General features: G+C 40.1%; 1 protein-coding gene across 27 annotated transcripts in view; it reads left to right on the top strand.

Moving 5' to 3' along the window:
• Positions 1-12,436, top strand: part of col13a1 (collagen, type XIII, alpha 1) — a 75,371-nt gene that overhangs the window by 42,949 nt on the left and 19,986 nt on the right. For 15 of the 27 annotated variants that reach the window (XR_014126746.1, XR_014126745.1, XR_014126744.1 and 12 more), the window contains 11 exons: positions 1,685-1,711; positions 1,815-1,841; positions 1,937-1,963; positions 4,480-4,545; positions 6,692-6,784; positions 6,952-6,993; positions 7,176-7,193; positions 8,095-8,121; positions 8,534-8,578; positions 10,073-10,099; positions 11,158-11,202. Coding sequence is in view for 23 of the 27 variants with exons in the window: in XM_081725298.1 (XP_081581424.1) it covers positions 1,685-1,711; positions 1,815-1,841; positions 1,937-1,963; positions 4,480-4,545; positions 6,692-6,784; positions 6,952-6,993; positions 7,176-7,193; positions 8,095-8,121; positions 8,534-8,578; positions 10,073-10,099; positions 11,158-11,202 (444 nt within the window). In the remaining 4 variants the exon portion in view is untranslated. Of the gene's footprint in view, positions 1-1,684; positions 1,712-1,814; positions 1,842-1,936; positions 1,964-3,168; positions 3,229-3,959; positions 4,002-4,479; positions 4,546-6,691; positions 6,785-6,951; positions 6,994-7,175; positions 7,194-8,094; positions 8,122-8,533; positions 8,579-10,072; positions 10,100-11,157; positions 11,203-12,436 lie in introns of all 27 variants that reach the window. The other 12 variants (XM_081725279.1, XM_081725278.1, XM_035531736.2 and 9 more) reach the window with 10 other exon arrangements.

Below are 12,436 nucleotides of genomic sequence, written 5' to 3'. Positions count from 1 at the left end.
ATCCATGAAGACAGACTTTCAATCACATTGCAAAAAGAAGGTCATAAAGAGAAATGTGTCAGAGTCCATTAAACTCAGTAGTAGAGCCATTTGGAGCCATTTTGATATTGAGGTGGCTTGTAACACCAATGTTTATTTAGTTCAGTGAGTGCGACCATGTGAGTACTCTGGGGGAAAAATGGTGCAATGTGATTTATTGGCTACGTAACTCAATAGCTGTTCAATGCCAGTGTTTTCAACAAGGAAAACTGTTACTCTATGTTGAACTGAACATGATTTGTCAAAAGTGACTTTTAACAGGCCCTTCAGTTTTCTTTAAAACTTTGGCTCAGCTATATTAAAACATGGATATTCAATCCTGTCTTTTGAATCTTAATTATAAGAATGTTTTCCAAAGCACTGTTAAGGTCCTGTATGCTTCCAACTCCCAGATTCCAAACTACTGGTCATAAAATACATCAAATATACATTTTACTTTGAAGTTACTCCAGAAACAGGAAACCAAGAGCATGCACAAAATCAGAATTAGGATCAGAATCAGGCTTTATTGGCAAAATATGCTCACGCATACAAGGAATTTGTTCTTGGTTACAGTAGCTCACCCCATACAGTTGCTTGTACACAGAACAACAAGAGACATTTCTGCCACACTCAATACATGTATACAAATACACACACAGTCATACTTGTGAATCGTACATGTGCATTAATTGTTAAGAGTGCTGAGTGCAGTGGTTGGGAGATGCAGTTGTAGAATGGTAAAGTAAAATAAATAAGTAAATTGGCAAGTAAAAGGTAGGACAGAAAAGTACAGATAAAGGTGAATCAAAATCACAGATAAAGGCTGGTCCATCACACAGTCAATAAATGAGGCATTTCTTCACAGAGGTGCCATGCATAAACGTAAAAGTGGCACTTTATGAAGTCAGCATCATTGCAGAACAGCCCCCTACACAGCCTTTAAGCGAAACTCAACAGCTCTTTAAAAATGTACACACAACTTGGAGACGAAGGAACAGACTTTATCTGAGATTTTGATTGACTCCTTTATTGACAAGATCCTTCTCTGTTTCAGCCTACCTCTGCTTCCTCTTTCTTTTTGGGTGCAATAAAGAATGCTGTTCATGGGTCTTTTTGGTTGAATGTCATGGCACCTTGGAAGCTACAACCATTCTGGTTTTTGGCCTGAGACTTGTGTTTCATAATTCCAGCTGCCGCATTCAGAGGCCCATTGTGTCTCAGTTTCAGATCGTTATATATATTTTAGAGTATGTGGGTTACTGTGTGGGGATTAGTTTTATTGAAGGGCATTGCTAACACTGTGTGCTGCTCCTGTCTGTAAGCACATGGCCACTCACTGACTGTTGGGGGCTGTTCCCCACTAGCCAGAACATATTACATGGCTGTCCACTTCAGGTCAGGATGAGTCCAAGTACTAATACTGAAAGATTTATTTATTTATTTATTTTATGAGCCCCTTTCCACTTTCCACTTTCCCTCTCCAACAAAGTGAAGGAATGTTTTGAAAGCCACTGAGGGTTTCCATAAGAATGAGCATTATTCTAATTATATGTCTTGGTTTGTGATCATCATGTACTTATTTGACAAAATAACTATATAACATATAGTCCCAAAATACATTTCTGCAACAAGTAATTTTTGCTTGTTACATTCATTTTTCCAGGGCCCCCGTGGTTCCAAAGGACTTCCTGTAAGTATTTTTCTCCAAATAAATCAATTCCATTGCATCTTATGTACATAAACATTATTTTAAATTTGTTTGAGCGCAATGTTCACACATTTTATCATTATAGGGTGAACCAGGCCCAAAAGGGGAAAAGGTAAAAATGCAGTTAACCATGTAAACTCTTCTTACAGTGAATGAATGCTGTGTATGCAGAGTACCTTACAGATGCTGTTTATGTGTTTTGTTCAGGGAGTGTGTGGTGATTATACACATCGGGTAAGTGAGTGTGTCCCTTACTGCAGTGCCTTTGCACAGTGCTGTGTGCGCAACAGTATTTGTTGTGCATGAGAACTTAGCGTTTTGGACCTTTGAGAATTAATAAGCATCTGCTATAGTGTTTATAGCATACATTATCTTCTATGCACCTCAGAAATTTGTCCTGTGTACCCCTAAAGAAGATGTAAATGGAATTATTGTCTGTCTGCAAAGTGAAATGAAAAGAGACAAAAAAACTGTGGCAAATGTCTGTAGTTGGTGAAGGAGAGCATGCCTAGCACAAGGGCTAGTAAACATCAGCACAAACCTGCGCTTTCTCTAGGACAGTACCATTCGACAGAAAATAAGATCATTATGCAGCAGCCTACTGATTTGATAACGCTTTCTGTTAATGGGTGCCAAGCAAAAGGCTTTCATGTGGTGGTGCATAATCTGTCTTTGGCATAATGGCTATGGCCAATTTAAAAGTAAATTATTCTATTCTATTATTCTATTTATTAAGGCTAATTAAAAGGTTTTTCATTTTGTGAACTCCAGTTAAAAAGTATTTTTAAATACATTAAAAAGTATTTTTCTATACAATGTTAAAATATAGGAGCAACTATTAGTTTGACAAAAAAAATGTATAATGTAATTATAAAGTAAAAATTTTGTAGCAAGTAATTTTATAAAATCCAAATGCTCAATATTAAGGTGTAACATTAAGGTGAAATGTAAGGAAGTAAGAGCTCCAGGGAAAAGTTCAACAGTCTCTGTTAAGCCGCTTGCACAGCAGCAGTCTGACAGAGAGTCTCTTTATGGGAGGTTTGTGCTAGTGGGTAGTTACATAGTGGTCCTTACAGTTATGCTGAGGGAGGCAAGAGGTCACTGTTTGCAAGACTGCCAGGACCAATTCTTGAAATAGAGATGGGAATCACTATGTGTGCTTGTGTGTGTGCATGTGTGTGTATATCTGTCTCTGTGTTTGTCTGTGCATATGTACGTGTGTGTGTGTGTGTATGTACAAGTGCGTGTCTGTGTGTGTGTTTGTATATATATATATATATATATATATATGTATGTATGTGTGTGTGTGTGTGTGTGTGTATATATATATATATATATATATATATATATATATATATATATATGTATGTGTGTGTGTGTGTGGTGTATGTCTATGGGTGTGTGTGTGTGTGTGTGCGTGTGTGTTGAGCGACTTTAAGCAGGGACCTCCACTGAAAACTCTGGCAGCATTACGCTCCAATCAGGCCCTGATGGTAAAGGTTTGTGGGGTCCTCTCTGTCCATCAGCCCCATAACAATGTGTGTTCCAGCCCTGCTGCAAAGAGAGCACCAGGCCAGGCTTGTCCTATGACAGAGTCACTGGGGGAAACTGATGAAAGCCTGCTGCTAAATTACATGCAACAATTAGACAGAATTCTGTATAATCAGTGTTTTCTCTTCCTTTCCTTTGGGTTTTTCTATGGGACTTTTATAATTAAATATTGAAATGCTTAAAGGTGGACTATTTAAGAGAAAACAATCATTAACTTATCAAATGTATTGAAAAGACGTAATTTATAGTATAAAGTATACAATTCCTATCACTTGGCTTTTGTATTTAAATTTTTGTTCAATCCATTTTTGTTTGAAGTTTGTGCAATTTTATTATGGCACACCTTGAAGCATTTTGATAATTATTGAGAAAAACCATTATTGAAAAGGTCAACCTGAGAACAGTTGCCGACTTTCTTAGTTTGCATTTCCTACTTTCCACTAAATTACCTGAAATTAGCCATGATTTGAATAACAACATTTATTTTTAAATAACCTATTTCCACTGCAGTTATCCAGAATTTTGCTGAATTTTACTATTGCCTATTAAGAGATGAAATACAAACACAAAAGAAACAAGGCATGCTGTATTCAGTCCTAAACAGACTAATATACAATTGGAATGGTCCAATGACTTTTCAGTCTGAATCTGTACTTCAACATGCTGGTGATCTCAACAGAAACGCCGCATTGTCCAACCCTGTGCTGGAGGGCAGGCCACAGTAAGTCTGTTGCTGAACTCTCTTTGTGGCAAGACTGAAGCTAGCCCAATCTAAACAGCACTGCCACAGGGCTCTGTGGTCGAGGCACTGTGGAGATAATGGATGGAGTTGCCCAAAACCAGTTCAATTTTAATAGCTAGTTACCATCATTATTCTCATAGCTGAATTCTACATACCATTCGGTTTCCTGTTTAAAACATTAATCTCTGCACTCTGACTCAGACTGCTGGGCCCTGTGTATCAGTCGCTGTTCCTCTCTTGCTCTTTCTCTCCTTACCACCACCTCTCTCTGTCTCTCCATCTCTCCCCCTGCCTTGCTATTTTCCTGTAGTACACTCTTTTTTCACCTGTGTTTCTGTTTCTTTCCCTCCTCCCTTCTCCTCATGCCGCACCATTTCCCTCCTATGGCCCGCTGGTGAACTTTCTCGCCCTTGTGACCTTTTTTGCACGGTGGCCCACCTGTGCTTTGTGACCTCAGCAGATGTTGCCCATCACCGTGCGCAACATGCCCTCAATAAGCCCTCTAATTCTAAAGCGCCTCAAGGTACATCTCTCTCTGCCACTCTTCTCCCCTTCTTGAGGATGCCAACTGCCGTCGACCAGCCGTCAGCCAAGCCCAGCACATTAGCAACCCTCCCTGGCACAACTGTGTTTGCTAACCTTCTCACTTAGCACTGGAAATGTGAGAAAAGGAGTGGAATTGTCCCACACCTATACTGGGCTCTTCCGGATGCAGTCAAATAAATCTGATTTTTATGATATTTTAGAATAGGTTCACAGGTTCACTGTCATGATTTAGCAATTGGGCATTTACAGCTGCAAGCAGGGGATGGAACCTTTTGTCTTTTTCTTGCTTTCAAACAACCACTGTGTGATTCGTTGACATTATGCCAAAGAAAGCTTTCTTAGAAATTACAGATCCTCATGGTAACAGCGGACAAGAAAGTGTGCAATTATTAGCACACACTGAGAGGAAGTTTTCTGGAGAAACTAAATATGGAGTGTTATTTTTCTTCCTGTGCTTTCTGTGATGAAAGGTCTGAAAACACAATGGCCACAGAGGGTTTAGAGCTGTTATACAAGATAAATGATTCTATTTAATTCATTTCATCCCTACATCCCACCCCTCACCTCCTTCCTGGAAAAGATTTTATCTCAATGACATTTTTATAAACCCAAATACAGTGAACACTGTTCTAGAATTAGCAAACATTAGTAAAAATCATATTCTGTAATCTGCATAATGTCAGCCTGAAGATAACAAAAGAATGAGGCAGAAAGCTTATTTGGCAGCAGATCGTGGACTCTCCAGAGGGGCATACTAAACACACATTGCACTCTCCCAAAGCCTCTCAGTGCAGTCGGCCTCCACTGGCCTGCTCATGTACACACAGGCACAGGCTGACCTGCTGGCATCCACCCTCAATCTTGTTTCTACAGGTGTGCTGTGTGTGTGTGTGTGTGTGTGTGTGTGTGTGTGTGTGTTAGATTAGGACACCATGTTTGGAGACAGTGTTCCACACTGTGGGGAGTCACTTACTAAAGGAACTAAGAATGTTGCTCCACCACTAACAGGCTGGGGTTTCTGAGTTGGTTTCTGTCTCCACTCAGATGGAATATTAGTTTAATGGATCAGCATCTGGGTTAATAAATCAAGTCTAGACAAGTCCTGTGAAGAAACAACTGGATAAAGTCAAATTCTCAGGCTGATGGATGTGTTCCAGATTAAATTAATTTAATGACTGAGCTACTGTACAGAGACAGTGCCAAACAGTCTATTTTTAATCACATTTTTAAAAAATCACATTTACTTTAAAAAAAATCACATTTATTCCAATTACTTACTATAAGGAACAACAAATTATAGTTCGTGTTTAATGTTTAGTGTTTCATTGTAGTCAAGTCTCCTCCTTAATAACATATCCACTTTTTAATTAATGCAGCATCATAGCTTGCATTCTGAATGATTACATTTGCTCCCAAACATTTGAGGATATGGTTTAGTCCACCTTTCTTTCATTCTTTCCTACATCCATACTGCTCTCTCTCTCTCTGGAATAACTGGAAGCTTTCCTGTAGTTTTATTTTGTTTAGTCTCCTTTGTTTTGTTTTTTTTTGGTTTGTTTGTTTGTTTGTTTGGTTTTTTTTGCTGTTCAGGCCAGCGGAGTAAAAGTACCAATGGACATTTTAACAGAGACCACATGACTTGGATTGGGTTGACCTTGAAACAAGCCCAGAGAAGCCAAATTTGAATAATGTAGGCCTTGCAGAAGGCCTAATGGTTAGTTTCAGGACACCAAAACTTTTTAGAATGAAACTTTTTAAGGGGACCCACAGTTATGGTACTTGTACAGACAACATTCAGTGACTGAGCCTGTTTTCCAAACATGGTACTCACTCAATGAAGAATAACTGTTGGTAGAATAACCTTCTACAATACCTTTGCCATTCTCCTAGTTAAAATCTAATTGCTGTGCACTAGCATTATCTGCAACTCAGCTGTAAGGGTTTGCTTACTTTCTTGATCAGTCTCTGTAATGCATCTACTGAACATAATTTCCAGTTTGCAGCTCTATTATAGTGACTGATTGGTATTGAAACTAAGGGAACCCTACAGCTGATGTTGAGTGTGTTGCGTTGTACATCTATAATGGAACCAATGTCTCAGGTGGTAATGTACTGTCTTTCAGCAGGGCGAGCCTGGAGCACAGGGACCACCAGGCCCTCCTGGCCCCCCAGGGCCCCCTGGCAGCCCTGGACTTACTGGTGCTAGTGGTCCACCTGTAAGTGAAATGGGATAACAATTATCATTCCTTTTTTCTACTATTCTACTGTAGATCTAATGTTCACCCATTCATTTTAGTAAAGAAATTAATCTCTGGCACTCAGAAATGCATTTATAGGTTGTTGTGAATCATTAATATACAGTACACATCTATCTGTGATAAAGGGAAAACCTGGAGAGCCTGGGAAGCCTGGAAAAGACCTGAGGGTGAGTGGGTGAGTGATAGCATCACTATCACTCTCTCCCACATTACATTACATGAATACGCTCAATTTGTTCAACCTTTACAAAATTGTTGTTGGCAAAAAAAGTTTTATCAATATATCATTGTTGAATATTACACTTTAATGATTTAAAATGGCATTAAGATGATTTTCTTGGTTTTGCAGATGCTCTCAGGAATGAAGGTAAGCATATTATTTTGCTCGATTCTGAAGTTATAATGTTACTTCTGTTATGATAAAATGCCTTGATGAATTTTTAGTGTGGTTAATGATAGGGCTGGGCATTTTAAGACCATGCATGTTTAATTATAGTCAATGCATGGGTTTCTCTATACACTTGTAAAACACTCCTTTAGGAAGATCTTAGGTTGGTCAGGATTGGTCACCGCACACAGTAAACAATTCTGTGATTTGCCAGAGCATTCAGTTATTGCAATACCACTATGTGTTGCAATACCACTGCTGTACAGTCCTAGCTTTAGCTCTTATGAGATTCCCTACAGCTGTGTTAATGGCAACAGATATGCTGTAACCATGCACAGGGTTCAGGCGGGGTTCACCAGTGGCAGGGTGTGGTCAGTCTCCCACCGCCAGCACCGAAGGGGCAGACACGCCGTATTGCACTGCTGCATGGTCCCAGTGGATAACTCTCCATCTCTCCTGATGCATTAAATGCCATGGATTATTTAGAGTGTGGTATTTTAATTGCAGTGCACTGAGATAGGTGGAGTCTGTGAAGCAGCCCATCCTGGCTCTCTGTAAATTAGGTGTGGCAGCTCCCACCACAGCAGGAGTTGGAAGCCTGCTCAACACTTCTGTGTATATCCATTCCACAAGAAAGGAATACCTCCCAGCAAATTGGTCATAGAAATATAAAAGTGGATATCACTAGAAAATGACCCCAGACCATCCAAACTGAACAAAAGCACTCAATAAAAGCATTTTGTTATGTAGTCAAAAAGCAGTGTAATCTGAATGTTGCAGATGTTACATTTTCACATTTTTTATTACTACATTTAAAAAATATCAATTTATGTTAATATTGTTGTTGTTGTTGTTGTTATTATTGTTATTATTATTACAGGGTGAACCAGGTGCACAAGGACAAAAGGTAGGTTTGTCAGTTAACAGAATTTGTGCTTTGATATTCAGTAGAGTTCTCACTGCAAAACTGTATGGAATGAATATATCTGCCTTTGTGAAACCTCTAAGCTTGAAGCTGAAACATGTGGAAGAGTTATATTGCCCAGACATGTGGTACAGAAGCATTGTAATGAAAGTGTGGCTGGTCAGTTGTCGATTTCAGCTGAGGAGTTACAACCTGGAGATAGAAATTTGGCTCCTCACTGCATTTAAGTTGTACAGCAGAAATATTAAAGGATTAGAAAGTATGCAATTCAATTGATAGATGTTCTGCCACCTGCTTTCTTTCTCTTCATCCACTCACCTTCAACTATGTCTCTTTCTCCCTGTCTCTCTCACTGCTTGTATATTTATATATTTATATTATTTTTTCCTCTTAGGGTGATCGTGGTGAGCCAGGCCCAAGTGGATCTGAAGGTCCCAAGGTAATAATCATTGATCCTTTCTCAGTTGAACAAGGTTCAATCCCTCAGCTAATTTCCAGCCCCACACTGGCATCACTGGGCTCTGTTGGCAATGCTTTCTGTCTAAGAAAGCACACATCACACACAGAGATACAAAGAAATACAGAGTCAGTGATAGGGAGTGATAAAGAGAGATTGTGATTCAGTAAGACACCTTGTACACCTTTTTTCTTGAAATGTCATGATGATCATTTCACTCACCCTCTTTCCAAGACTTATGAGATTCTCCCACACTCCCACACCCATGCTCTCCTGAAAATAGTTGGCAGACTGCTAATGCTTTTATGCATGTGAGATTGCATGACTTTTTCACAAAAACTGTCTTAAAGTTTCCTTCATACCTTTTGTTGTTCCTACTCAATTTCATGGTTTCATACCCATGTGAAGAAAAGCAACTCTACACACTAACATACATGCCTCATCTCAGTTCTCCAAAACCATATCTGGTCAGAACAGCACATTATGTAATTAACACTTTTGAACACCACTCACTGACCGCATATGTTTTTCTATTTGAATTTAAATTTACTTTACTGTGAAATAGTTCATATGCTTTGTACTGCATGACTTTTATATTGGATTTTTACATGGTTGAACTCTGGAACAACCTACTGCTCAATTCCTTCACTCTCTGGCAATGTAAAGTTCACTTTTCCTCCACAGAAAGTGCAGGTACTTTCCCATGCATGTTTCCAGATAACATTTCACTCCAGATTATGAGTAACTACTCATATGGGGCACAGAAGATTTTGGGAAAAGGCTAAAACACTGAATAGTGAATTAAGTTTATATTTAAGTGTTTATATCTAAAACTCAATCCAGGTATAGCATAAGCATTCCCTGGATGTTCTGATCTTAAATTTTCAGTTTAAACATAAACTGCGCCACCTGGTGGTTGCAATAAAACCTTGTTTTTAACACGAGTTGGTTTCTGTTTAGGCTGGCACGTACCTCTAAAGGAGCAATATATCCTTTTGAAGATAGACTGAATGTGTGTGTGATGCGTGTTCCCTTGAGGATTGGGATTGTGTCCTAGTAGATCCCATGTTCTCACTCAGACATAGCTGTTTTAGTAAAGGCAAGAGCTGCACCAAAGGCTTCATGATTCAAAGCCTAAAATTTAAGAACATATGAGATCCAGCACTTTATGAGTACTGTTAGTCAACAGTACAGGATTCATCATTCCTCCCATGAGCATTTACTCTGACATCAAATAATATGTTATCTCTCTTTTCCTGAATGTTTTTATATCTACCAAACACTCCCAAGTTGAGCAAAGACTTTAATGTTTTGTTGCCTTTCCTTTTTGTGTAGACATTTTTACTGATGTAAATCAGTTTCAAATTAGATAGTGATTCTGGCATCTGCTCATCAAAGCTGTTAGGTCTATTAATGGACTTGAAAAGCACTTCATGTCATAATGACTGCAGCCTCTGCGTTCCTCTGTTTCTTTAGGGTGCCAAAGGGGATCCAGGGCTGAAGGTAAGGACACATGTTTGCTTCTGGACTTGCCAGCTGCCTGCATGGCAATTGGGTCACTATTTATTACAAACCTCCCAGAGGGATGGATATAAATAGGAGCAGGTGGTTTGGCCTGTTTGGACCATTCATTTTATCCGCAGTATGCCATTCATCTCTACTGGTTAGGCCCTCTACTGGTTTCTGTACATAAAGAGCAGTAAAGCAGCTAGGCCAATGCATCTGGAGGAGTGATTACACAGTTAGCTGTCATTTGGCTGTTTCTCATTGGGAATATTTTTAGTCAGTAAACACAAGTTGGTGGCACATTGCATTTACACTTGCGGACACACAAATAGACACCAGAGGCCAGAAATTATTCTGTCTGTTTGCCCAGTGAGTGCTGAGTGTTGTCTTTTGGAGCTAGTAGTACTAGAGCATCTCCATCAGAATGTATGCCTGGGGCAGCCAGAAGCAGGGAGGCCCAGGGTGTGATGTGACCTGGGCTCCTAATCACTGTGTGGAGGGATGCAGGGACCCACCCTATCAGCCTGAGACCAAACACCAAGTATCAACAATACAATTGACACCATTCAGCAGGGGAATATGTGGCCCCTGAAGCTCTTTTATTCCCAATTCAAGGGGTTTGATGGAATTTTCATTTCTCCTCAGCTCTGCATCAGACCTGCCCTCTCCCACACACACATGCGCGCATACTAACTCACACACACACACACACACACACACACACACACACACACACACACACACACACACACACACACACACATCCCTCCTGCTCTGTCTCAGGCTCTCAGGACCACCTGTAAGGACCTGATGGTTAGATCAAGAGGCCCGCTCTTCTTTGAGGTGTCTTCTCTGATTTATAGTATAGGGTATATGGCTTTGGAATGTGCCATGAAGCAATGCTCACTCATGCCTCTTTGCTGGGCTCTATCAGATTACATATCTCATTCTCTCCTGCACTTGCTGTTACTGTGTGTATGTTTGTGTGTGTGCACATATTTAAGCGTGTGTGTATGTGTGCCCTTTGCTCACTGAAGCTATCTCCTGTTGTGTAGGGAGGGGATGGAAGGATGGGGTTAGCAGGAGAGAGGGGTGTGAAGGTATCTGTCTTGAGAGAAGCTTGTGTATTCAATGTGGCATGATGTGAAGTCTGACTAGCATGAATACAGTACCTTGAAGATAAAAATAATTATGTTCATTATTATAATTAGGATTGATTTAGGAAAAATAAGAATGTTTCTTGAATGGACAGAAAACACATATATTGCCAGTTGTGTGAGAACTGCCAAACTGTGCGTAGAGCTTGACCGTACAATATAACCCAACACAGGCGACTGCATGTAAACAATCAGTCATAGGGAAGCCTTGGCAGAGCAAAATCCTTTTCATGGGAGGAGAAACTGCTCTGCTCATTGCCAGCAGCAGAGGCTGAGAGGGACTGCTTCTGCTGAGCACAGAGCTGCCCTCTACCCTCCTGATGCTGATCTTCTGAAGTTTGTTTTGCTGGCACTTCAAAGACCCATGCTCAGTTATTTTCTCACCTGCTGCCACCTCAGTGTAGTGCTTTGTGCTCCATCTTGGTAGGACTGTTACCAGGACGTGCTGCAGGCCTGCACGTGACAGTAACGTGTGTTTGTGGCTCTGTTTGCTTCATTAAGCTCACCAGTGTGTGGAAAAGGAAATGCACTCAAACTAAACCCTGCAATAAAGACACAGTGTCAAAACTGCAGTCATTAGACTGGCTAGACTCTGAGGAAGACAAGGAGAGGATGCTAACATTGGCACATCCTGAGTCTTACTCAGTCTAGATTTTTTCATTTATTGTCTCTGCTTACACCTCCCTCCTGACCTCAACAAAAGGGGGAGGCATACTTGTATAATATCTCTGTTTCACACAAATACACACACACACACACACACACACACACACACACACACTCACACACACATACACACTGAGTTGCCAAGGGCAGGCCCTTAAAAAAAATGGATCTACTACTCTGACATCTCCTTGTATCACTCTGTTTTTGGACCAGCCTTTTCCAGAACTCTCTGAAAAACAGAGCTGACATATATATTCTGTCCTCCTGAAGTCCTTTTGCTAAACATTCTGAATATGGATCACATTTTTATTTCTCTGTATTCACATTTTTCTGTTCTGATCCTTGTAAAAAATTATACAATTTTCAAAACAACTGGCTCACTGTAATATGTTCCTTGACAGATAAGAATAGCAAAGAATAAAGCTGTTTCTTGTGGTATTGTAAACATCCATTGTCTTGACCCTCCAAAGTTCCCCTGTGGTCCAAAGATGTTGCCCATAGTTGTGTCACT

This window comes from Electrophorus electricus, chromosome 12 (genome assembly GCF_041902795.1).
Source record: "Electrophorus electricus isolate QZ-2024a chromosome 12, ASM4190279v1, whole genome shotgun sequence".
Lineage (NCBI taxonomy): Eukaryota > Metazoa > Chordata > Actinopteri > Gymnotiformes > Gymnotidae > Electrophorus > Electrophorus electricus.
Note: the sequence above shows the minus strand (reverse complement) of the source record. Positions and strands in the feature narration are given on the sequence as shown.